Below are 26564 nucleotides of genomic sequence, written 5' to 3'. Positions count from 1 at the left end.
TTAATCCCACTACACAGAGGACTTACCCTTGCCCTGCACTAGCCCTGGTCACATTATTATATTATGTCGTAATTTGTTTAGGAAATTATGCACGGCAATTTTTATAAATTTTTATCCATTCCTTGGATCTAAGTTTAGTCACCTAAAATCCACTTACTCTATATTTTTATCCAAAGCCTAATCTGCTGGGGGATGAAAACACGGGTTATGGAAAAATAATTTACTTGACCATAGCCTGCACTTTTACCAACCCATAGAATTCGTGTCTTATATTACAGAATTAAACAGAAACAGAAAAAATATTACAGAAGTTTTTTGTTTACTTTGGGCCCGAATATATTTAGGTGAGTTGTCTGCAATAAGAAAGAATAGATATAATTTAGAATAGAGATCACAACCAGAAAAATAACTAACTCACGGATAGCTGATGACCCTGCATTCATACTAAAACTTTTTTTTTTTTTTTTTTTTAAAAAGGACATTTTCCATGTAGGCTTTTGTTCTTGTGTAAAAACTTTTAATATGAAATTATTAAATTATTAATTCACTTTAAAAAATATATATATTTACCTGAGGTAAGTTAATCATGATTTTTCATTTTCAGGTGTACGATTTGGAAGAAAATCAAGCTGAGCCAACATTTTGCAGTGGGTCTGACGGACATGCTGTATGTTGAGTGACACCTGCAGAGGTCACACATGAGCTAAAACTCTGCAGGGAGAAAGGCAGTGGAAGTGGAGGAGGAAGAAAGACGGCAGACAAAGACAGAGCGATGAGGAACCAGACCAAAGTGAGACAGGATCTACAATTAGTTCTGTATTGACTGTTTAAGTCTTATTTTGGGAGCCTGGGCAGTTTTGAAATAGAGAACAAAACAATGAGTGAAGCAGGTTTAGACAAGCACAAGAACATTTAAATTTCTTAGTGAAAAATTCAACTAACTTGTAATTTCTGCTTTATTTGCTAATAGCTATAAGGGAGTGACCTGCATCTAGTTCCTCTTTACTACTACTTAAGTTATCTTTATTTATGTAAAACTTTACAACTATTCCACTCTGATACACTTTCTGTAATTTTCACTCATCTACAGTCATCTGTCTGGCAAAGTTATAAGCTACTTTGACACTTGAGTGTTTAGAAGCAAAACATATTGCTTTTATAATTCGGCTGGATACATTTCTAAACATTCAAATCTTTAGAAATAGTATCATCAGCTACAATATTAAAACTGCTTCAATCAACAATTTACATATCCATTATTTAACTGAAGGGGTCTATTAAACAGAATATGTACTTAATTTCTGGAATGTTTTGCTGCTAATTCATCTTCACTTTTACCAAAAAAAAAAAAAAAATTGAGCATGTAGGATTTCAACAGACAAGTTTAACATTTGGTGGTACTCTTCAGCAAATGATTTTAATGCCTTTTAACACATTTCCCACTAGACATGACAGAATAGCTAAAGTGCACTGAGGGTCTCCAGTGTAATCTCAACCCCCGGACATCACACGATAATGACCCAGGTCGAAGCTGGATGAGCTTTCACAACAAAATAAAAAATTTTAAAAACTCTTCTGTCTCACTCCATCAGTGAAACTCACATCCTGCTGCCAAGCATTGTTCAAACCCACAAAACTTTATTTCACATTCCAGTGACGCTCTTAATGTTTCCAAACATACTAAATGTGTCGTGCTGAATTATGGGCGAATGGTATGAATTGATGCGAGAGACATGCAAAACTTTTCCATTTTGTGTCATAAAAAGAGAGCATCTCGGATTTGATTTTTCATTCAATACAAGCATTAAACAATTTGGCTTCAGTGAATACTCTGGTAAGTAACACTGTCCTAAGTGTGAGGAAGGGTTTTTTTTCCCTCTAGGAAACACTTAAGATTAAGGGGAACATCAGGTTTCAGGCAGAACTCTGAGCCTGATGAGTTGTAGCAACACACCATTTTCAAAGTATACTGTGGTATGAGAATTGACAGTTATCATACCGTGTATATTTGAGTATATACGGTGCCAAATTCTACACTATTAATGTTATTCTTTTTTAAAAATCTGTCAGGACATAGTATTTTGTGAGATTATTACAAAGCATTTGTTCCCTCAGTTTTCAACCTATTTAAGGTCATAATAACAGATTGTTTTAATCGTGTAATACTGTATACCTTGATTTTCTGAGATGGTTAACATACATAGAAAATGTCACACTGTTGCAGCCTTTTCTTACACTTCAGGAGATACACTACACTAATAAACTCATCCAACGGGTTGTAAATGCATAGTGAAACAAACAAGATATTGTACTTGCAAGCAGGATTTTACCGAGGCCAGCGATAGGTACACCCATTAAAAGTATTTTTGTGCTATCCACATCACTCTGACCTGGTTTTACAAATGTCATTCGAAAAAAGAACTAATTTCTTTCCTTTAACTTTTCTTCCAGCATTTTCAAGACGGAAGAATCACAGCTGTCAATGTTGAGTGACGTTATTCATTCAATCCACAATCCACTCAAAACCACATTTTCAAATCAAATCCATGACTAAAACATAATGTTCTGATTTACGAGGAGTCAAAGTCATTATGATTGTAGGATCAACATCAAAACAGAAAAAATTACCACGCAACTATTTTATTTCTTCCCAGGGACTCGGTCTTACATAAAATCCACCATGATCAAATCCCCCTTAACTGTGCTACAGCATTACGAGGCTCCAAAACTAAAGTCAGGCATTGTTCTCCCTCACTGGGTAAATCAGAATGCTGATGGTGTTGCTGGACAAACCACGGCTCATCGCTCAAATCTGATTCTCCTTATTACTGTCCACTGAAGATATGATCGTATGGACTGAAGTATTAGACAGACTGTCAGTTTTAGCTTCAACCATCTTTGTATGCAATTGACTGTGTTGTGTTTTTTTTCTCCTTGAGATATCATTCAGAAATCTGATTTGATAGATGAAGCTTACACTTACTATTTGTTCTTAAAATTCTATAAAAACAGATTAATCCTTTCTAAATTAACAATGCATTTCTAAAGTCATGTATAACTAATGGAGAAACATTGACACTGTTTACTTAAAATATTTGTAATAAACATAGAAAAAAAGAGATGTGCAACTTTGCAATATTTCAGAGGCATAAAATTGCAATATTACAATAATACAGTAGCTCTGATCCTTTTACCTTTCAGGACTTAAATTCATGTTATTATACTCAGTAAGAGTGTGACTGCAGTGCCCTAGGTTGAAATTATACATATTTCCCATATTCCTTTGTGCACATACCAAGTCGATGTTTGTGCGTGTAAGCCCGACCATGTGCTCACCTGCATTGCAGTATCTGAGGCCTCGTGGTTCGGCGTCTGCTTGTGTCCTCACTTGTCCTGCACCAAAGACAGAAGATGAAGAAATAGAGTCAAATCACAAACGAGAGTGTGGAAAGCCACTGCCCTGTTGTCTCAACCTGCACCTGTGGAAATGCACTGAGATCAGTGATTGATTGGGACGTGTGGTGAGCAGTTTTGATGCGTGTCGTTCCCCCCACAGTGTGCCAATACAAGCTGAGCACAGAACATTCTTACCAGAACATTTCTGCTGTTACATGTCAGTGCTGTTGGGCAAAGGACCAGCGGGAATGTATTCATTCTTCTTTGCACGCATACGTTTTGTTAGTAATTTATATTTAATGATTTACTTTTTTTTTTTTTTACTTACTGTACATCCAAAATATCAGATGCATAGTATTTTCATGATTTACAGTGATAATCTAAATCGAGGTGAAAGCTATTACTATTCGTTGAACAACTGAAATAGAGATGACAAGAGAAGAATTTTACTGCTTTGAGATAACTGAGATGCAGACTGCTGAAAAGGGAGCAACCACTCAACATTATAAATGTGTTCATTTAGACTCTAATGATACAACACATTCATTATCTGCCCTTTAGGAAGGCCAAAGCACAAAGCAACAGCCCCAGCCCTAACGCATCTGGGGGCCTTCGGGCAAGGCGGAGGCTTAGATGGACACGTTCTCCGAACAAACGTGCACTTCTGATATATTGACACAAAGTTCTACATCCACACTCAACAAGGAACAGCCAATACAAGGCCGCTGTTTTATTCCATGAACAGTGCAGTTCATTAAAATCCAAAGTATATCTCCTTTGTTCTTTGACAAACATGTATTCATGAATATCTCTGTCGTGCTGCAGCGCCAGTGTGTCAATCCCATTACTTTCTGGTTCAATCTTGCAGACACACAAATCAAACAGTTTTAAGATTTTGAACACACATGAAAGAGGCTGAGTAGGTGGTTTCAGTGAGAATATCTGGTCCTATTTAATTCCTAAAAATCCCCTTTTACTGCAATATGTACACAAAACCTGCTCGAAAATGAGATTATGTACAATTATAGTTTAGTTCATGCTGTTTCAACATTTCTGACAATTACCTTGGCCACCATCTGATTCTTGGAACAAATGTCATCCAGCATGAAATGTGTCTGAGAACAAACTGTGAACTCAATGACCTTCGAGCTGAATCAATCCATGTCACATCTGCAACCAAACAATGATTACAGTTTGCTTTTGTGCGGTGGCTGCAACAGGAAACCTACTTAAATATTTCAGCCATTCATCTCTGACACAGAAGGGTTTATCAGTTATTTTTAGCTGTTGTTTTTTTTCCATACAATCACAGCTTTAAAGAACACAAAAGGGGATTCATAATCCTTCGCAGCGCCTCAACACTGGCCTTAATAAAGCCACTAGTACAGTTTGTGTAGGTGTTTTATGGTTTTCTTTGCCTCCTATGTACATAACGCGGGTAGCCTCTTTCAGCTGTGGGTATGTTAAAACTGAACCGGAAGAACCTGCACTGCTCCCCACAGAGCCCTGCTTCATTTGCTTTTCGTCTCTCCTTTCCTCACCCTCTCCCTCCCTCCCTTCCTCCCTCCCTCCCTCCCCATCTTCTCACAGGACTCGTGAACTCTCCATAAACCCGCAGATTCCCTCCAGAACGCTGCTGTCTATCTGACATCAGTAGAACTAGAAATAAAACAAAGAGCAAGAATAAAGCTGAAACAGACAATAAGGTATAGTGAATAAAGAGAGGGGGGGAGAGAGGTAGAGAGAGAGAGGGAGGGAGAGAGAGAGAGAGAGAGAGAGAGAGAGAGAGAGAGAGAGAGAGAAGCAGGCCACATTGCAGAGGGTTGAATCAATGCAGCGGCCTGGTCTCTTTTTTTTCCTCTCCCCTCTCTTTTTTTTCATTTTTTTTCTCTCTCTCTCAAATGATTCACAGTGGAAAGAAAAGGCCTTTTCCTTGTCCTCAGTTGAACTCCACATCAGCTTCCTGTTAGAAAGGCAAGGAGGAAACACCCAGAGCAACACGCGCGTGCGCACATACGCACACACACAAAATACACACAGAGGAAGGCCTTCACTAGTGGATTCTTCGCTGCCAGAGAAATTAGGTCAAGCACTTAAATGCCCTGCACTGAGATGCGCAGAGATTTAAAACATGAAGTGTTCGGTGGGGACAGCAAAGGCATACCAGGACAACAAACATACATGCACAAAAACGGTTGTTGCACTTGGAAATACACACTTACAGTGCTACATACTATACTGTCAGAGCATGGCATGCCACACTATTATTACCAGAAATAAAAAATAAAAACCTGAAATAATGTGTGACAGACGCCCACTGCTCCTACTGTTAATGCACCATCCATCTGTTCAGATTAGAACATGACAAGGTGGCTCAGACACGCACAATAAAATAAATGATGTGTATTGAAAAAAGGCTAAGAAAAAACACCTTCTAAGTCCCTTCACAGGCAGGAACTAAAGTACTATGTGCACACATTTTCAAAACACCAGAGGACCTGATTAGGGAGAAACAGGAGTCCCTGTGCGACTCTACAACACAGCTAAGGACAGGATGGGACAGCACTCCACGCCACATTGCTGTATCAGCCGTGCACGCTGAAAATCCCCCCACTGCCTCCCGTCCTCTGACCTGAAATGGCCTTAAAGAAACAACACACCACATCACCATCACATCCAATCAACTATTCATAGAAAGGCTGGATTGCGCACGGCCTGATCTTGCCGTTTAGGGTTTCAATCAATTGCGTGAGATATGAGAGAGCGGGAGGGAGAGTGGGAGGGAGGATGAAGCTGTTCTGAAAGCAAATGAGAGAATATTTTGGTGAATCCAAGCCTCTTCTCCTCTCCACATTCACCACTGCCAGTATGGCCCACAACGGGGCTCTGAGCTACAGGGTGGTGGGATACATCAGATGATAATCACGCCAATTTTCACTCTGCAGCCATGTGCTTTCTCCTGTCCCACTGACTCACAGTGGAGAAATGAACCTCAGTCCATTGTCTGAGGGCCACCTGTGTTTCGGCTCTGTTTTCTCGAAGGCACAATGGCATTTTCCTGTTTATAGCAGTGACTGGGTTTAATAAACATGCAATATCTGGTTATTAATACATCTCATGAAAGCATGTGTGTGAGAGACCGAGCGCTGCGGCCAAAAGGTCACCCCGATCCTGTTCACATTTCGGCCGCTGACACTTCAGTTCCTCTTTACAGTGAAAGAGAGAAAAAAGAGACACGGACGGGGGAGAGAACATGAAATAGCACAATACCATGTTTCTGACAGCCAACACAGATCTTTTCTTGAGAAACACTGCTACATTGCAATTTCGACTGACACTCCAGCATGAGCAGAATCTTACCCGGCCGGTTGTCTAGCGTGCAGACAAAGCTTTGAGAACACACACTCACATACAGACACAAAGCAAAATAGATAGCCAGGTGTGCTCGACGCCAGATACGATCAGAACGGACAAACAATCCCTTAAGATAAGCTGATAAAGTGTAGTGTCTGTGCCACTTTGACTTGAGTGTAAGGTGACTGCTGGGGGCAAAAGTTATCTCTGCCATGAACGATATCTGTGGTATGATCTGAGACAGCTAAACCAACAAGAGACAACGAGGAACAACATCGTGACATGTTGAAATGTGCCATAAAGTAAGACACTCGAATTTTAAATCCTGAATTTTTACACCGTGTAAAACTTAATGTGATTCTACTGCAAAGCATCACACTGTCTGTCGTCTTAAATGCACTGTTGCATTTTTACTTTAGCTTTTTTAGAGTAAAACATTGGCAAAAATTTCCTAAAACTATCAATCAGGAAAATGTTCAATCACTTTATATAATCTATAGCCACAAGATGAAAATAAAATGAAAAACGGATTTAGGATATAAAATGAACCCTATAGGAACCTAAAAGCGTCATATTTTTTTCTTATCTTTAAGAGGAAATTCTACTACCTGATGAATGTGTGGCTCCTGTATAACTGTCCAAGCACACGCTCGTATGTGATGCCAATATATATGATCGCACACGTCCACAGTTTAATTTTTGAATAGGATTCAAGTTAAATTGAACATATTTTAGTCTTAAAGCAGCTCACTGCACACCTGAGAGACAGACTAGCAGCCCCACACAGGCCTTTTAACCATTAAAAATACATACAGCTGCTGCTGAGTTTGCTCCTCTCATATTTCAATGAATTAATTTCATCAAAAACTTCACTGAGGGAAACCTCAGTGACACATCAGGGGAAACCGCACAGCTCCACCATATGCTGTCATGTCTTACATACACTGATTATCTCTGGGTAAACAGCTCGGGAGACGCTTTTCTAATCAAATGCACGTTTTGCTGAAATCCTATAAATTGCTCACATGGACAGTGCTGATGTTTTTTTTTTCCCCGCTGGACTGACGTGAGCTGCCTATCTTTGTTTGCATCGGGGACAACAAAGGAGAAGCTTATGCCTCTCTGCGAAGGGAAACTAGGGCACGAAAAGGCGACCTCTTTTCTTGTATTGCTAGGGAGAATTTACAGTCTGGCGACCATTTCATCTTCACGTAATGGCTGGAAGATGTTTGGGACTTGTTCTCAAATTTACAGACGATTATGTTAAGCTGCCGTTCAATGCGCGTTTTTCGCACCCTTGAAAGTTCCCCCTGAGGACTGTGGATCGCTTCAGTCATAACTGTGTCAATATCCACTGACCCAGTCTGGGGGAAATATATGGCTACATGCTTGCGCTTTAAAAAAAAAAAAAAAAAGTACGCTTAAAATTGACAATGACGACAGCTTTGCTGTCATTTTTACGCACTTTACGCAAAGGCAAACCTCTAAAAAAACGCTCGTCTAAGATAAAAGGGTAAATTGAAGACTACGCACCGACAGGTCTCAAGTTCAAGTCGGATGGTCTCTTCCTTCGGGATGCCCAAACTCCGAAGTCCGCGGGCTTTATATTTTCTAGACGGTGTCTCGTCCCCCTATTGTCTGGACCCAAATAGAGCAGAAAATAAAAAGCACAAGGCGACAATAATTGTAGAGAAAGTCGTCATGTCTGGACGTGGTGGGAGACGATCTCTGTGAGCGGCAACCGGACCACGGAAGAGTTGTGCTCCCCCCACCCCCCGTGTCCGTGTCTCTCTCCGCGGCCGTCCAGCTCGGTTCAGTGGGGACAAACAGGCTGCAGACTGCGCCGCGCGTCCTGCGCCGCCGATGAACCAGATGCGTCAAGTTCAGCTGAGGTGAATCCCCGTTATACAACCAGCCTGGGTGTGCAGCAGCCCGCACTGTCGCGCTGCTTATTTAATGTCTCCTAAAGGAGAAAAAAAGAAAAAGAAAAGGCGCATCACATTGAAATATCTGCAAAAACTAGGCTGTGTTGGGATGATTATTAAGGGCTGCCTCACTCCCCCCCCCCCCTCCTGCTCCCTCCGCCGGTCTAAAAAGCACTATTTGTTGTTGTGAACTTACCTGATGTCAACGTCATTTTAATCCTGTCATTCACGTTATTCTGATGACAAAAAATAAATGGCCAAAAGCACAACCATGTAATTATAAACTAGAGTTCATTACCAGGATGGGGGTATTAAAGGAGTAATACACTGCTGTTCACAAATATCAATCAGCCAAAAATAACTAAAAAAGTCACATTTTTTTAGTGTCGCACACACACTTCAGCTCCACCTTGGATTATTATTTTTATAAATAAAAAACTTTTTTTTTTTTTTTTTTTTTAAATTTATATGCTTCACCCCCCCCCCCCCCCCCCCCTTAATGTTCGACATCCAGCCGGTCACACGGTTTAGCCTTTTAGCTACAAAAGTCTCAACCATGTTTACAAGATGTATTTCAGCGCTCCAAACGTCGTGTTAAATAAAACGAAGTGCTACTTTACACCCTAAATGTGGCTGCGTCACCTTCAAACAAGGCTAGAAACACAAAAGCACAACCCATTTTTACTTTTAACAGTGGGGTTCATTCCTCATGCTAGCTGCAGGTTTAGCTCCACTGCTAATTAATATTTTATTCTTTTTTTTATTATTATTATTGCTAGCTCGTGGAACACACTCACGTGATTTCACACCTGTCCGCCTGCGTTAAGGGGCCTGTTTCACCTCCGTCCTCCCCATGGAAGTTAACGAGGGGGCCTCTGGTTCAGAAGCCACAGGTGACTTGAAGACAAGCCCGGACTTGTTGAGTTTCTTCCTCCTCCGATATGCCTCGAGGACGCTTTATTGATTAATCAGCTGTGGAGATGAGGCGAGGCGGAGCAGTTAAGGGGCCAATCTGTCATTCAAAGAAGTTCTTCAAAAAAAAAATAAAATAAAATACATAAGTAAATGACCCCCTGACATCAGGAACGGCCCGCTTACAGCTGCATGTGACCTCAATCTGCTGCTTTGTGTAAACACATGATAATAAATAGCATATTTAGTGTAACAAATTGGACTTTAAAATAGCAGTATTTGTTCTGCATGGGATCAAAATAGACTAATTTTTGAGTTTGCCTGTGAGGAACTGAGATTATTAGTGGAGCAGATTAGAGCAGATTATTCCCCTTCTGCATGTTTGTGTATTTTTTTAGTGTGTTCTCTGTTTTTGTTTGTTTGTTTGTTTGTTTTAACTTTTAAATACACACACACATTGCAAAAACACACACATAGGCAGTTATATAGTTATTATGCACTTTATAAAATCATTTTTAGCAGAATAAAGACAACAAACAAGAAGTGAGAATATACAGAGGAAAAATGAAATGTTACACTCCATTTTCTGCTGAGGATAGACCCCTGCAGCCACTCTTTGAAAAATGTGCAGACAGAAATTAAAGTGCATATTAAATAAAGTGCATCACTTTTTAGATTTAGCCTACACACTCTTAAAAGAAGCAGATTCAAATTAATTATTAACGTGAATTCCATGGAACGTTGTGTGAAAAACACACTCCTTCTCTAATGTGATGTAAATGTGTAAAATAGCACCAAAGAGTGTGTTATTAAATGCGAAAGGATATATCCAAAATAAAAGGTGCCATCATTCAAAAACAAAACCAGCTTGCAGAGAAGGCTTTTTAATTCAAAAGCATCAAAGAAAAACATGATTTGTTTTTATGATCTATGAGAGAAGCAGAAATGTTTGCTCAACAATAATAATGTGGTGAAAAAGTAAAACTCTGCTGTTCAGGAGAGCACAGACTCTTCATGCTCGAGTCACCGGTTGTGTGTTGTTTGATTTATTTATTTATTTAATTTTTTTTTGGTCCTCTCTGTGCACAAGAGTGGAAGCACCAGTCGGTCCCACTGTGAACCTGCACAACAGAGCCCAGTATATTGAATGGTGATAAATCTGTATTGACCGGTGATATCACAGCCACACTCGGTGACCGTGACCTGTGTACAGTACACATATATCCACCTGGACAGACAGATACTATAGGATTAACCGTGTGTGTGTGTGTGTGTGTGCTGCGTATGGGCCGAGCATGTAGGTGATAGCTTACAGAGATTAGAAGGTGACACAGGTTCATTTTGAGATGGAGATTCACCTGATGTGACCTCGGGACAAACAACACACACACACACTCACAGTTTTTCAAATTAAAATGAAGTCGAATGTTGTAAAGAATTAAAAAACAGATCTCCTCTTTAAATGAAAGCTGTGTGAAGACTTCTAAATCATCGACTAATTCACTGCTTATTTTTTTCATATGGTTCTTAACAAATGTGGGATTATGAACAATATGTAATTAATTATTCTATTTTGTAAGGAACTTTATGTGAAAAAAAAAGTTTTTAACACATTAAAAAACGATCGCTTTTTTTCCAACATACATAATAGTTTTTTATGACATCACATAACTTTTGATGAAATTTATCTTAATTAGCTGTCTTTACACACACACATACACAACCACACACACACACACACACACACACACACTCACACTCAACTGTTAATGGGAGCTTCTAAAGATCAACATGTTTATGTTATTTTAGTATATATGATGTTAAATTATTAAACATTATGGAACATATGGATGTAAGCTGATAGTACTCGCAGTTTTGGAAAGCCCTCAAGTGTGTACATTTGATCTATAAATATATTTGTGTTCCTTATTATATATATTTCTGTGATGAAGAATTGTTAATGAAGTTATTTAAAATTTTTATTATACTGATTTCCCTTATTGCAATTGTGACATTTCCCTGAACTGAAGATTTATTCTCATTTTTGTATGTGAATTAAGATTGCGGACACCACAGAAGAACTAGACTCAGGGCAACACATAGTTATTTTTTTCAGTCTTTATAAATAATTTTGCACAGTTGTTGACTCAAGTGGTAGAGACGTTCCTGAGCAGCAACTGTCAAACAAAATACAGTAACGTAAAGCACTTGAGTAAAATATCACCTCAACCATGATATTAATCGTTGTTAGTCCCACTAATGGAGACACTGTAGATATGGTAATAAGCACTTATCATCCTAAACGTTGCACCTAAATGGACTTGAGCAGTCGATACTCATCAATCTTTCATTTTAAACTATTTGTTGTCATTCACAAACATCAATTAAGAAAAAAGTATAGACAAAAGTATTGACAGTGCGATGGACAAGTATTGTATCCATCGTAAGCCTTCTTTGACAAGTTTTTTTTTTTGTTTTTTGTTTTCCCGTAAATTGAATGGAGAGTGACGAGGACGAGGGAGAGCCGAGTCTTGTGGAGGTGGCCAGGGTGCTCCATTTGGCATCGCTAACTTGCAATCAGACACTCTCTTTGAGCTTCTTCGCTACCACGTCTCAAGACAGTGTGGATGGCAGCTGAGACAAAGCTAGCATTCTCGGCCGCCCAAGGCCCTTCTTAGTTTTATTTCAGGCCACTGCTCTCAGACACAGACCATTCTGCATGGAGCACCCCGAAGCCAGGACAGGAGGAAGGAGCGAGTTCAGAGGAGGAGGAGGAGAGGCGTGGAAAAAAGTGGGAGGAGGCTTTGTCCAGCGCCAAACTGCTGTCTCTCCACCACCTACCCTCCTCTTGCTGCTCCTTCCTCTCCTTGGATGGTACCCCGGCCTGTTCCCCCGCTAACATGCTGCAGTGCAGTGCCACGCCCCACCTAGCACCATGAAAAGACTTGAGATTTGGATCGATCACGCTGCCCTGACCGCGAGGGCCGATTACGACCTTTTTCACCTTTACCAGTTTGGTTTGTCACTTCATGCCAGAGCCTGACCCGAGTTTAAGCTCAGTTTTGAGCTTTCTGATATCTGTGCCAAGGCTTTTGATAGTTTAAGCGGTAGTGAAATCCCCTTCCTCCCCGGCAGCATCCATCTTCCCCACGTGCTCTGTCGTCGTTCATTGTTTTTCCCTGAAACTTTATAGTTTCTAACCCAGCTCATTTGAGGTCGTGTTTAGTGTCTTGCAAGAGCAATACTCGTGTTTTGGTGGAGATATTTTATCAAATTGACCCGGAGAGTTTTTGACCTATGCCTCCAAGTTGACCCTTACTTCATCAAGCGGACCATGACGTGACCGAGCCACACTAAATACATTTTCTTTGAAAACCTAGCAGGTTTTAGATCCACCCTCATAACCTACCGACATATATTAATTCTAGACACTTAAAACTCCTGTTGGTAAGATAGTAGATATTTGAATATCATTCCCAACTCATACTGGCGCTTTCGGATGGTGGCCATACCGACCTACGATCCTGAAGCGCCAGTATTTGACGAGATACCAACAGGAGATTTAAGAACACAATCACCAGACCTGAACTCAACAGATGCCTTAAGTTTGCGCATCTGAGTCAGTATCGGGTCGGAAAGTTGCTTCAAAGCTTACGACCCCCTCCCCTGTGATTGTTATGCACTCCATAAATTTTTATTAAAGTTGTGTTTGTACAGTGTAGGTTGGCTGAGCGTGCATGTTTTCGCAGCAACGCCCTGTTTGGGGAAATAATGAAAATGAGTGAAGGGTAATAGCCATTCCTGGGCCTCACTGAGAGGATCACTACTGCAGCGCAACTTATGTTTAATTAAGTGTTTTAGAACTCTGCTATCAGTACAAAAGTGTCTGCCTGAATGCACACCCACATTATCGCTTTATTATCAGCGGTGCTGCGGTTGTGCAGTATGTTGCGGCTTGGTTGCCCCAGGTAACAGGTCAATGATTACCCAGAGGGCCTCGGGTGTCCTCAAGCTCAGGTCAGAAGCACTTTCCCCGTGAGGGAGAGGGATGACAGCGGGCTGCAGCTGCCGCCTGTAACTCTAGGCCTGTGCAGTTATCGGTGTCTGTCTTCAAATGCTGCATTGTGCTCACGTTGTGTATGCGGGCTGCGTTAAGGGCAGGGCCACGCTTTCAGGAGCTCACTGCTGCGCGAACGTGACGACACGATTCCTTTTTGTGCTAGTGGTCATTTTCGAACGAGGAGGTGCCGCTTTTTTTTTTTTTTTTTTTTTTTTGCGCTCACCGCCACGTGTTCAGCCGTGATAGGATCAATGAATCAATGGCTGGACCGCTGTCCTTCATTACGCAGCGGTAGTGTTTACAAGCAGGCCCAAAAAGTAAAGCTAACGGAAACACAGAGGGGGGAAAAACTGCCTCAGTCCTCTTTTTGGTTTGGGCCATTTCCCACAGGTTGTCTCACTTATTAGCTGCTTTCCTGCGCGGGACCGACGAGCACAATCCCTCTCAGTCTCACTCCAACGTGTAACAATGCCAGGAATGGCTGCATTTGTGCAGTACGACCATTAGGCAACATCCGACTGCCTAATTCATTCAATTTCTCCCACTGCCATGCCAGCACAATTGGCCTGAAAGGGCACAGTTGGGGGGCAGAGAAGGCTGGGAAGCTCGCTGCCGAAATGCAAGCAAGCTAAAGTCGGTCACAGAGCTCCGGACTGCAAGAGGGCCGGATGGGTTAAAGCACAGGGCGAGAGCAGATCGTTGGGAAAATGGTGTCCTCGAGGCGATCCCGGCAGGGCTCGGCGGTCACCCTGACCCCCCACTCTGAGCTTGACCCTGACTGTATCTTTAGCAGCGAACGGTACAAATTACTGGATCATATGGCTCTACTTTCTCCCTTTCTCTTTCTCACTTTCCTTTTCGTCGGATGACCACAAACAGCCATTGTCGCTGCAGACCACGAGAACAATTGGGTTCTTATGCTGTGGCTGGTCAGGGGATGGGAGGGTAAACTTCAGCAATGACTGCACTAAGTAAATTATAGCTCCAATGGCCTGTGTGGTTTGGAGAGGCTGCGCATTGTGAGAGGTCCTGCAACTAAAACCACCAGTTCAGCACATTCAGTGCCTCTGCAGTGCAAAATGACGACGGCATGGCAAATGCAGACATTTTTTTTTTTTTTTTCCCTCCTCGATTGGTTAACATTCATGCGACCGCTTTCAGCTAACGGCGAGGGCTGTTGAGAAGCGCGAGCAGCTATCTTTCGGAAAGCACTCACACTTTCGACTGTCCTGAGTCACATCTTATGAAAACTGAATAATTGCGTGACTGCAGGGCAATGAAGGATTGCCACAGTCCTGGTCCCTCTCTCCCTCCCTTCCTCTCTCTCCCCCCTTCCCTCTCTCAGATGGAGGCTCCGCCTGTCCACTGTCCTCCCGCACTCTGATCGCTCCACCCTCCCGCCCTATCCCCTTTCTACATGACATCATCTGCACATCTGTCGTCCCAACAGGGTGCTGGTGACACAGACAGGCCACAAAAATTAGTAGAGCTCTCTCCCTCTGCCTTTGTCACCATCTCTTTCTCTTCCTTCTGGCTCTCAGTTTTTTGCTGTTGATCTTTCTCCCCCTGTCCCTCTGTCCTCCCTCTTCTTTTTCCCTTCTTTCTATAGACGCTTTTCTTTTTTTTTTATCCTTTCTTTCTTTCTCTCTTTAAACACCTTTTTTTTCCCCCCCAGCACCATTCCCAGCTGCAGTATGTCCTGTAATAAGACGGTTACATCTCACCGTTTCCTACGATGTGGGACGTACATTTGAGCAGGCAGGAAACAGCCATTAAACTAAATGATCCATGGGCCTGACCCCAGCCTTGACCCGTGTGATTGTGAGCAAACTCAATCAGCTAGGTCAGCGCTAACATGATGTGACTCTTACAAAAGTTGTCTTTTTTCATGACTTTCTCTGATTTGAGCTATTAGAGCCTGCTAAAACCGGTTAAGAGGTTGTGGTTACATCAATTTGTGTGTGTGCGTCTGTGTGTCTGTGTGTGTGTGAGGAAGAGAGTGGGAGCGATTTTGAGTGTGTTTCGCCTGTAAGGCCCGGCCCATTAAGGGCCAAGTATTGTCAAGGGAAAAGAAACTTACAGAAGTGTAACACATGTTTGATTCCCAAAGCCCCAGCGCAATAATTCTTCACATGTGAATTACTAACAGATCAAATCAAGGCGTACTGGATCAAACCAGCTGCAGTAGAATAACAGTCTTTGGTGATGTAAATGCACAAATACAATTAAGTCTATAATTAACAAAGGTTGCCTCAACAAAATGTGTTTTTCTCCTTACATTTTCCCTTTAAAAGGGGATGAAACAGCAGCTCGTAGCCTCATCCTAACACATTTTACTGGCTCTTTTCTTTTTCACAATATAATGCATGTTAAAACATTTTTTCAAACATATTTAATGAACCAGAACTAATTGCTGCAAGTTGACCTTAAGCTTCACTTTTGTTCCGGCAGTTTCGACTCAGATACCAGCACAGAATGCAGCAGATGGGATGTGAATGCAGGATTACTCTGGGGGATCAAGGGTCTGATGACCACCACACACTCTTCAACCAAAACCCAAAGTAATGAAAGACTTAGATGCATGTTTTTTTTTTTTTTTATCCACGGATCTGGATTATTAACAGAACTTTAATAAAACACTTTAATAGGTTCTGTTGCTTAGGACAAACTGCATGCTGAAAAATGACAAATGCGGCTCTATAATGTAATTAGATGTGTTCTTGTAGTCGCTGTGGACACTTACGCAGATCTGATGGCTTGAATACTAATGTCTGGTTCTCGTGTAACTTACTGTAAAGTACTAAAAAAACAAACGTCTGTCAGTAGGGAGGTTAAACATCGCTTTTTTCACATCCAATTCCTGTCTCAATTCATAGAGCACAAACTGATACCAAACAGCTTAAGCTGATGCCAGAATAAAGTGTCGAAATAGCCTTTTAATTTGTGTTTTTTAAAGCTATTGTGTGCTCCAGATTAATGTAATGATTCATGAAAAAAGCAGCAATGAACATGATAATACTTTGATTTTAGGCTCACCAAAAGCGCAAGAATCTGAAAAGCAAATCGCTGCGTGTTCCGTGCTTTCACAAACAAAACGTGACAGTTAAATTTTGAAAATTCAATGGTAGGAACCAAGATGGTGGAACCACGGAGGGGTGGTGGGAACTGCAGGCTGCCGGACAGCCTCCTGTACTTTGAAACATAGGAGTAAAGAGCCCCCTTGAGGATCTCAAAATTACTCATTTTACACACTCCGAAACGCTGCGACACGATGAAGTCAAACACCCCTCAGGATCAACACTCAGTACTTGTAAAGAACCTGAAATAAGTGGATGAGAAATGAAGAGAGAGGACCGCTGCATATGCATGAATCATTTAAAACCAAATGATAACACTGCAACGCGACGATGAAACCATAATGAGCATAGTTATACGGTAATCCTAGTGTCCGTTGTGACAAAGCGCACAAAAGCGGCTGTTCTTGTGCCCTGAAAGACAAAAAAGATGGTGTTCGAGGGACCAGCTTGACCCTGACAGAGGAGTCTGATCTGAACCGAGACCTTCTCTGGTGTGTTGTCTCCCTCTCCAGCTGGAACTGTGTAATGGCAGAAGCTGTGGGCGCTCAACTCGAACAAGAAAAAGTGACACAGTGAGGTGCAAAAGGCTAGAAATGTTGCACAAAGTTGAAATAAAAGCGGCCTCCTTGGCTGGAAAACACTGCACGCATGCTTAGTGTAAAGCAAACACTTTGCAGGCTTCATTCCTTCTAACCACAACAGGTGACAATTCCACTTTTTAGGAGGTTGCACTGCAAGATGTACACATGTTTCGGCTTGGATGGAAAATGCTGATCCAGGGGAACCTTTAGTTACCACATTTGTAATTCATAACAATGGCAAGACTACTACTTAATGAGCGATTAGCAGCATCCAGAAGCAGCTTGTCCTGTTGGGAGTCTCTCTCCTAGATGAATCATAACTTGCTTTCCAGTTTTTCCCTTTCCAGACGCTCGTGGCGGCTAGGGCTGAATTCAAACCCGTTCCTGGTGATGCCGCGTATCCATGTTGCTCAACATCTGCAACATGTTTACAGCTCCAAATCTGTACTTCTACACCAAAAACATAAATCCCGTTTTTACATAAAAGGAATCATTTCTGCAGACATTTATGTGCCTCGTGGCATTGTTGAAAATATGGCCCTCCCTTCATCTGCTCTCGAAAAGGTTCAAGATGCTTCAAAGGCAATAATTGCTCAAAAGTGGAATTGTTGTTCTGCAACATGGAAACAATTTCCCCCCTGTCAGCTTTCATGGATGCTCTGACAGTGTAAATTAGATTTGATTACAAAGTAGTTTCTTTTAGCTGTGTCATAAATACTCTCTTTGCCTGCTCACCCCCGGGGTAATTTTGTTTTTTATCGGCAACACTCCGTAATCCCTTCAAAGTGCAGGGGGGCGATGTTCATTCTCCCTAACCACATTCGGATTTAGTGTGCATTCCAGCATGCGTTTTAGCCCATTACACATATAAGCACCATGTGTTTGTCTTGCCGTATTATAGTCTAAACAATGCCTCTGACATTGCGGTGAGGCTTGAAAGCCACTCGAGTTGCATGTCGCTGTGTGCCAGAATTACCCATGTGCACTTGTCTGACCTAAACAAATTAAAGCCATCAGGGTGTCTCAGTGGATCAGAGACACACATGATATACGGGACCAGGGCCTTTGATGCACGTCTCTCCCCATCCAATTATATCTCAGATGTCATACTTAAAGATTAAGGCTGGTTTTATTCTGCCTTTTTTTTTTTTTTTTTTTGACAAATCCTGCGAAAACAAAAACAAAAACAAAAAAACCCAACATGTTAGTCTGACTCAGTGCTGCCTGTGCCTCATGCGCGTCTTTAAACATGGTCACACTTATTGTACTTTCATATTTTAAGCATTGTGGGTGCAAAGTTGTAAACACGGTAGGTATGTGAAGGTTTATGACACAGAATGATCAGAATATTCTTGACAGGACCAAACAGGTGTTCATAGACTTTAAAAACTTTTTTTTTTAAATTTTCGTCAGTGTCTTTTTTACAGTCAGCTGTTTCTCTTTAAATGTGGTGTAAATGCCTGTCAAATGCAATGACTGTCACGTTTGTTTGTTGTTTTTTTTTATCAGATGGTGTTGGTAATAGTGATGGTGACAATATGATGCTTTGGGTGTTTTGGGGGTTTTTTTTCATCCATGATTTATTGTTATTTTTTCTGTTCTCCATGTTTCACCACTGTCTCAAAACCAAACTGGCTTTCAGGGATTTTACAAGTTTTCCTTCGAGTATAACAAGATATTCTTTAAAAAGTTAGGAGTTTGTGATATACTGAGTGGCATTATAGCATTCTGTCCTGTTTATACTGATTTATTACATTTTTTGACGTCCCCAAACACTGTTTGAAAATCAATTCTACTCTCTCCTTACTCTTCTTACTTGTTTCTTAAGGCAGCATGAACACCATTATAATGCACATTAACGATTCATACAGAGTAAGTGAGTGTGGGGAGCTGCACCACCGCAATCTAGTCAGAAGCACTGACATTAGATTTAGCAGAAAAGACACGAGCTAATCAGGAGATTTACGAGTGCTTCGCTCTATATATTCTAAACAATTGGTTCTAAACCTCTGGGTCTGAACGCCCAAGGAGGTTTGCAACATAATTTTGCCAGATGGTTGTGGAAAATAAAGATTAAATAAATATATATATTACAGAAGGGAATAGTTTTTGTATTACACCGCCTGAAGCAGTGATATATTTTGCCATAAAATAGATTTTATTGACTGTGAGTGTGCAATGCTGATTGGCCACATACAGAACTCAGGAAGTTGTGAGTTAAGTCAGAGGGCTCAGGCCCGAGAACCAGTGCGCTTTTTAGGATGTAAGGATTTATAGACTGAATCACTGCACCGACAACAACAGTCACAGTCAGAAATCTTCATCTATATTATTCAAAATGGGCAGGCTTGTTTATTTCTGTTGACATTTTTATTCAACATGTAAGATACGGAGTCAGATCTGGTGGTCTGACCTATCCGGCGTTGCCGCAGTGCTTATTTTATGTATTGCGTTGCCACAAGATTCAATTTCCCACTTACTTAAGACAGAAGTTTTTCTCGTTGCAGAACAGTCATAACAACAATCACACATGGCTTTGGTTCGAATTTGCCTTCCGTCAGATCAGAAGCTGGCAAATCAAGCGTGTTCTGCTGTGGTCCTTGGTCCTGGAACGATCTGCAGGCCCGGCTTGAACTTGAGACCCCTGTATCTTTAAATGAGTGGAGCCAGCTGCAGTTGCTACGCACATGCCTAAATATTGTTGCCCGGTCTACGGACCGTGTTATCAAATGTATTTTTGTAGTTACTGCTGCATTTGAGCTCTGATATTGTTTGTGTCCTTGCCATGTCCTTGATGCCGCTATTTTGACCCTCTCCTGGCTAAGACTCACGTGTAAAAGAGATTTCAATGTCACTGTGACTTCCTAATTAAATGAAGGTTATATGTATGTGCTGGCATCTTTTTAATAAACCGAGTCAGTAGCTGGTAAAAGTGCTGAGTGCTGGGAGGAACAGGATGTGAAATGTGAACGTGCATTTTAGATGAGACTGTGTTAAATATTACATATTAAAGGTACAATATGCAACTTTTTTTACAGGCCAGACACAGGAGAGACACAGCTCTTGATACATTGAAATATCATTTGCGAGCGCTAACATGAGCTTAAAAATTTGCTTTAAAGCCATTTGTTTTCATTTGTGTTTGTTAAAGGTGCAATATGTAGTTGTGGGGAAGAAATTTTAACCAGGAGACCAAAATCTTCCTTGACAGATTTAGTTTACGAAGTATTTTATATGCCATAATAAACTAAACAAACTAAATCTTTGTTTTTATGACTGAATAAGGTGAATAAACACGCTGATCTTATAGCACAACACAATTTCATACTGTTTAAGTTTGTTTATATGTGGCGGACCCTGCCGCCTTTATAGCTACAAACAGTGTTCTGGGGACCTTATTTTCCTCTGAGAACAGCTTGTTTATTCAGTTATGGAAAAATTATGAAAAACATTTCTGAGTTGGTATTATTACCTCATTGATATTCAAATTTTTATAATTCAAGTTCGCATTTCTCTCAAAAACTACATAGCGCCCCTTTAACATTAGAGCAAAACAGGCTTACATTTTGAGTTATGGTGGCGGTCCTACAGGGCAAGAACATAGGAACACATCATGCTTAAAAAAAACAAAGTTCAACACACAAAAAAAGTCAACATGTCAAGGTCAACGCGTGTTTTTTCCCTCCAATATATGAATGAACTGGTGATGGGCCGACATGTAGATACTTCCTTTCCACTTAAACTTACTTGTGGGTGGGGTGGGATTGTCATTTTTAACACTCATCTACAAGCCCCGTTCCTCCAGACGATCAACAACGCCATTTCCTCCGCAACCGCTCACACATCTTGGGATTTAGGGCTCAATGTCAAGACAGGCCCACGGAGCCATAAAACATCGTTATTAATCAGGACTTTTTTTAGGCCTGCTTCCAGCTTGAGGCCCCTCAGCGTCACTGCTCCACTTTCTCCCTGCCTGTCTTCAGCGCCGTCACTCATCATCATACGGATGAAGCTATCAAAAACTCCCCTGTCTAAAACCCTGGCAGCTGTCGTGACAGATACAAAAAATAAAGAAAAACACAAAAAAACAGAAAGCCGTGTTAGTTTTACAGCCACTTGTCATCCTCTGATCTGATTCCTGTGCAGCCCCTAAACTTCCCCAGTCTCCATGTCCATCTTGTGTTTTGCGCAAAAAAAAAAAAAAATATGAAAAGAAACAGATATGACTGCACGGGCGCCAGGACAGTGAGTGCACGCTGCTTAAGTGCTATCTTGGCTTTGGAAATTGTGGTTTAGGAGGATTATTTGGACAGAACGAGAGAGGGAGAGGGAGAGAGAAAGAGGCATACAGGAGACACATATACACAAAGGGCTCTGCTTCTGCCAGGGGCTTTATCTGCGAGTCGTCCTCTGAAATAGCTGCAGATTGAGTTCGTGTGATGAGGCTACAACAGCCAGCGTGGTCCAGTCTAGTGGCAGAGCTGCTTCTCATTCCCGACAGTATAGCACTGACGCTACAGCTGCAGTATGGTCACACACAGGCTAAGTGGGCACGAGAATCGGGGCCAATCTCATAACAGCCAAAGAATGAGAGGTATTTCATTCTTTTTACACTCCAAATCGCTGCTATCTCTCAAACCGTTCCGCTGGCAGCCGGCGGGAATTTAAATTAAAAGGTCCATTTCCACAAAACTACCCTCAATCATCTTCGAAGGTCTCACTTTTGTCCAGATGATTGATATCTCGCTTTGGAACAAATCTTATTAACATTATCCCCCTGTGGTTGTTTGCTCAGCTCGAGCAAAGCCGAGAATCGTCTCCATTTTCAGTCTCCAACGCACCAACAACAAGCGGAGGAAATATGTACTTTGTCCTCTGTCCACTCTGTGAAGTCGGCCTATAAAACTGCTCGCCCTTTGAAGGTCCCATGGAACCTGAGCGGGACAATCCCCTCCCATTGTACTTGTTTCACTCTCTTTAAAGTTCAACAGCAAACAGGGCGCTGTTTGAAAAGGGACGTCTTTAAGAGGAAGAAGGAAGCGTAAATTCCTTTTGCGTCGTCCTTGTTGGCTTTTCCAACTGATTACACCTGGGCGCTTCAAAGACTATCTGGGTTTCACAAGAACATAAACCACGCGGAAAAATGTGGCGTCCGTTCCAACAGGCTGATTAATCGAAAAACCTTTCCTGCATTTCCCAAAAGGAAGAAGGATCTTGAAGACATGTATTCACTACTTCATGATTCAAAAAGTGCATCTCACTACCTGCTTTGCACTCAATGTCTAAGCCGGATGTTGGTGGTGTGATGACATTTCCTTCATGCTGCCACATGAGGGCGTATTGTAGGTGATGCACCAGCAGAGCATGTGGGTGGGGGAGACCTACGAGTCTCATGAAAGGACTGTCTGAGGTGTTTCAGCGAGCATCTGTGATGATGGCAGAACTGCAGCTCGAGCCGCACAGCGCTGGACTAAAACAGAGCAAAGGAGGGCAAATGTCAGAGGTTTTTGCCTTCATAAAAGACGATCCTTTCACACATCCCAGTCTGTAGTTGCACAGCAAATATCACTGTTGATTTGTTTCATGACTCCATCTCGGTTTATCGATTTTTTCGGTTTGTCTATAAAATGTTGATAAGCGTTTCGAATATCAAAACGCCCACAGCGATTTCCCAAAGCCCAATGTGTCCAAAAAAACTAATATATTCAGTTTACTATCAACTGATTTTGACTTAAAAAAAACAGTGGAAAGATTATTTCATAGTCTAAAAAGCTGCTAAATAATTTGCTGTTGATCAAGCAATGAATAAATCGACTGATTATTTAAGCCCCCCGTCAAGGTCAGCGTGAGGAAGGAAATCGGATAATGTGACCAAACATAAAACTACAACTACTGCCTGAGTCACGTAGAAGGATTTTTGTCAGGGATGCTGGTTGTTGATGACAATATCTCCAATGTTCCCATGCTAGACTTGCCTTTTGTTTTACCGCGATTCAGCATCACAAATGACACACTGTGCATTCAATCGACAACTTATTTGGTATCTTCCAAAGAAGTCCCTCAAGAAAAAAAAACATGATTTTGTGTTACTTTAACGGTGCGATTCGTAAGAATGAGCCAAGAATTAGGGGCCAGCATATCACCGGAGTAACTAACCGTAGCTGCCGTTAGCCTGCTAGCTCTCTTAGCCGTGCATCTAGTGGTGGGGCTGCTGGTCATTTTAGCTCATTTTTAAATTTTAACATAGTGCACCTTTAATATCAATATGAAGTAAAAATCTACATCAGTAATATATGGTGGAAAATCTGTAACCAGGCGGTTCAATGTTTGGTCCAATCCCAGGTGAGACAGGCCTCCACTTTTAGTCAGGAGCAGCTGAAAGCCAAAATGTAAACACTGACTGTACAGATACAACTTGAGAGAGGGAGAGAGGGAGAGAGAGAGAGAGAGAGAGAGAGAGAGAGAGAGAGAGAGAGAGAGAGAGAGAGAGAGGGAGGGACAGAGAGAGAGAGCAGAGAAGGAGGTGTGTCGGGGGGTGGGATGCGGGGAGTGCGGGACTCATCCCGGGGGCTGGTGCGCCGGGAGAGGCCACTGTCTCCCATCCAGTGCCACAACAGTCTCACTTTTGGAGACGTGAGCGGCACGTTATCATACATCCGGATACCCCATCAGCCCCCACCCTCCCTCTCTTTCTCTCCCTCTCTCTCTCTCTCTCTTCCCAACCCAGTCCTCTATCAGTCCAGGTGGCAGAGCGCACTTCGGCCGTGGGATGCAGCCTCTCATCTCCGACACATGGACAGCGGAGCTTGGAGCTGCCGCAGCGCGCCACGGCTCCACTAGCTGAAGACACCCAGGCGCGGAAAGGAGAGAGGAAGAGACGACCCTCCTGAGTTTGTTTGTTTTTTGTTTTGTTTTTTTTTTTAATCTCCCTGGGACTTCAGATAAAAGGATATACTCGGTCACCCTGTTTTTCTTTTTTTCTTCTTCTGCTTCTAATCTTTTCCAACCGCATGAGAGCAGAGCCAGTTGGGTTCAATGCGCAACCATGCTCATCATCTCGTCTCGCAGTGCGCTGCTGTCCGTCTACTACCCGCAGATCTTCCTCATCCTCACCAGCGGTAGCTACCTGTAGGTTTCTTATCAATGCACTTGTTTCACTGAGACACAAGTCGGTTTGGTTCGCTCGCCAGCGGCCGTGCCCGTACGCGCAATTACGCACGGGGGCAAATCCAAGTTGAGATCGCCCCTTGTTGCAGGTGTTTTATTCTGAGCTAACAGCATGACTTTCTTTACACTTTAAAAAAAACAGCTTTAACGTTGCTTAGCGAAGCAAACTGTCTTGGTTTTAATCGACCTTTATTGTTGTGGGAATGGGGGGAAAAAGAGTCAGCCAACATTTAGGAAAAGTGGGTAAGAAAGGTCGTTTAATCGTCTCTGTTCCCATAATATGAGCAATTATGTCATTTTCGTTCAAACATTATGTCATAAATCGACTTGTAATAAATATCTGGAGAATATTCAATCTGCATGTTTTAATATGAGCGCCGCTGATGAGAGAACCTGCTCTGCTGGATTTACACATTACACCAGAACCACTTTGTCAGAGGAGCACCTCGTCAGACAAGGGCCGTAATTGCGAGGGCGGCATATGGAAAAGAGCCGTGCTGGACTACCTCATGGTCTGCCTATAGGTGTAATGAGCTCTTTCTTCTGGCATTAAAAGACCCAGAGCCCCTCTCACAGAGAATGATTGCTGCACCATGCATGCCTCTCATTCATGACATGGGCAGGTCCTGAAAACTTAAAATAGCTGTGGTGGGTCATGTTTTCTGTAACACAGGGAGGGTAGAGGGAAATGGAGTGGATTTGGACCCATTTTAACTATTGTTCTATTTTATGTCTTTGTGAGGGTCCATTAGATTGCACATGATGTGGTAAGGGGTAAGGATGAATGCTTGTATCCTCTCATGTGGTTTGTTTGGTTTTATCTTTGTGAACTGTGAGGAAAGGCTTAGCAAATAAAAGAGTATGCGTTCAGGTACTGTTTGTTTCGTTCTAATCACACAGCGGCCGTCTCCATCTGTCCTCAAAGTCCCCTTCACTAATCTCCACTTCTCCCCCTCCCAGGGCGCTGTCCTCGGTGGTCGCCCTAGGCGCGAACATCATCTGCAACAAGATCCCGGGACTGGCCCCCCGTCAGAGAGCCCTCTGCCAGAGTCGCCCCGACGCCATCATCGTCATCGGCGAGGGCGCCCAGCTGGGCATCAATGAGTGCCAGTACCAGTTCCGCTACGGCCGGTGGAACTGCTCGGCCCTGGGCGAGAGGACTGTCTTTGGACAAGAGCTGAGAGTAGGTCAGTCTCTGCTCAGCTTCTATAGACTTTTACATTTCAATATGGACAGCCGCAGAGCAGGGTGAGTGAGGGGAGGAAGGCTGCTCAGGCGACGGGGGTCTTGTATACGGGTTGTCTTGTTCATTTCTTGATCATTTTTTATGCCTTTAGCAGAGGCTTTTGCAGTCGATATATGATCTCAGATATATGACTTAAAACGAGGGGAGAGAAATGTGAAATGACCTCCGACAAAGGTTCTCGTCTGGACTCAAACTAGGGACATTATGGTTCATGGTCAGTCATGGGCCACACCATCACACATCCCTGGACTGTGACTTACAAAAGGAGGTCAGATCAAAACAAATGTAGACACAAGTCTTCGCCAACACGTCTCTCATTAATCTAGAGTTGCAATGTTTGGCTGATGAATTGATTAGTCAATCGAAAGGAAATTAGCTGCCAACTATTTTACAATAATAATAGATTCATTGTATGAGACATTTTTCTGGCAAAAATCAAACATTTGCCCTTTTTCAAGCTTATTAAATGTGAGGATTTCCTGCTCTTCTTTACCAAGTGTGATAGTAAAGACTGAAGAAGTCATTTCTGGGCTCTGGGAAATTGTGATGAGCATTTCTCATTATGTCACGTCAGGAAACGAGTCCATTAATCGTGAAATTAATCGACAGCCGGATCAATGGGGCAATAATCGTTGAATAGCTGCTTTAACTTAGCTGTGTGGTGTGACTTTTTTCCCATCCTTGAAGTTGAAGACATGGGGTGCAGCCTGTGCGTGGATGAGCACAGTTCGTCATCGTGGTTTGACATCAGCCTGTCTTCTCATTGTTCCCGTATTATCCTCAAGCCTCCTGTAACTGCCGTCGGTGGAACCAGGAAAAAGCCGCAGCATAGCTCGACTGAGTGGC

At 42.2% G+C, this 26564-nt stretch overlaps 1 protein-coding gene and 2 long non-coding RNA genes across 6 annotated transcripts in view; 2 read left to right on the top strand and 1 right to left on the bottom strand.

The window, feature by feature from the left end:
• LOC119032286 overlaps positions 1 to 9621 on the bottom strand; it is a 33990-nt gene extending 24369 nt beyond the window's left edge. Inside the window, exons 1-3 of the long non-coding RNA XR_005078841.1 lie at positions 9473 to 9621; positions 8284 to 8713; positions 3337 to 3393 (exon numbers count right to left, since the gene is read on the bottom strand). This is a non-coding gene — a long non-coding RNA (uncharacterized LOC119032286). The remainder of the gene's footprint in view (positions 1 to 3336; positions 3394 to 8283; positions 8714 to 9472) is intronic.
• wnt7ba (wingless-type MMTV integration site family, member 7Ba) overlaps positions 6910 to 26564 on the top strand; it is a 28781-nt gene continuing 9126 nt past the window's right edge. Inside the window, exons 1-3 of one of the 4 annotated variants that reach the window (XM_037121269.1) lie at positions 23916 to 24195; positions 24326 to 24433; positions 25433 to 25659. In XM_037121269.1, coding sequence (XP_036977164.1) covers positions 24351 to 24433; positions 25433 to 25659 — 310 coding nt within the window. In that variant the 5' untranslated portion in view covers positions 23916 to 24195; positions 24326 to 24350. Of the gene's footprint in view, positions 7053 to 23915; positions 24434 to 25432; positions 25660 to 26564 lie in introns of those variants that run through there. The other 3 variants (XM_037121271.1, XM_037121270.1, XM_037121268.1) reach the window with 3 other exon arrangements.
• On the top strand, positions 8507 to 20193 carry LOC119032287. Its single transcript, XR_005078844.1, has 3 exons — positions 8507 to 8642; positions 16099 to 16208; positions 19813 to 20193. It is a non-coding gene; the product is annotated as an uncharacterized LOC119032287 (long non-coding RNA).

The sequence above is a fragment of the Acanthopagrus latus genome, chromosome 14 (assembly GCF_904848185.1).
Source record: "Acanthopagrus latus isolate v.2019 chromosome 14, fAcaLat1.1, whole genome shotgun sequence".
Taxonomy (NCBI): Eukaryota; Metazoa; Chordata; class Actinopteri; order Spariformes; family Sparidae; genus Acanthopagrus; species Acanthopagrus latus.
This window is presented reverse-complemented; position numbering and strand designations above follow the sequence as displayed.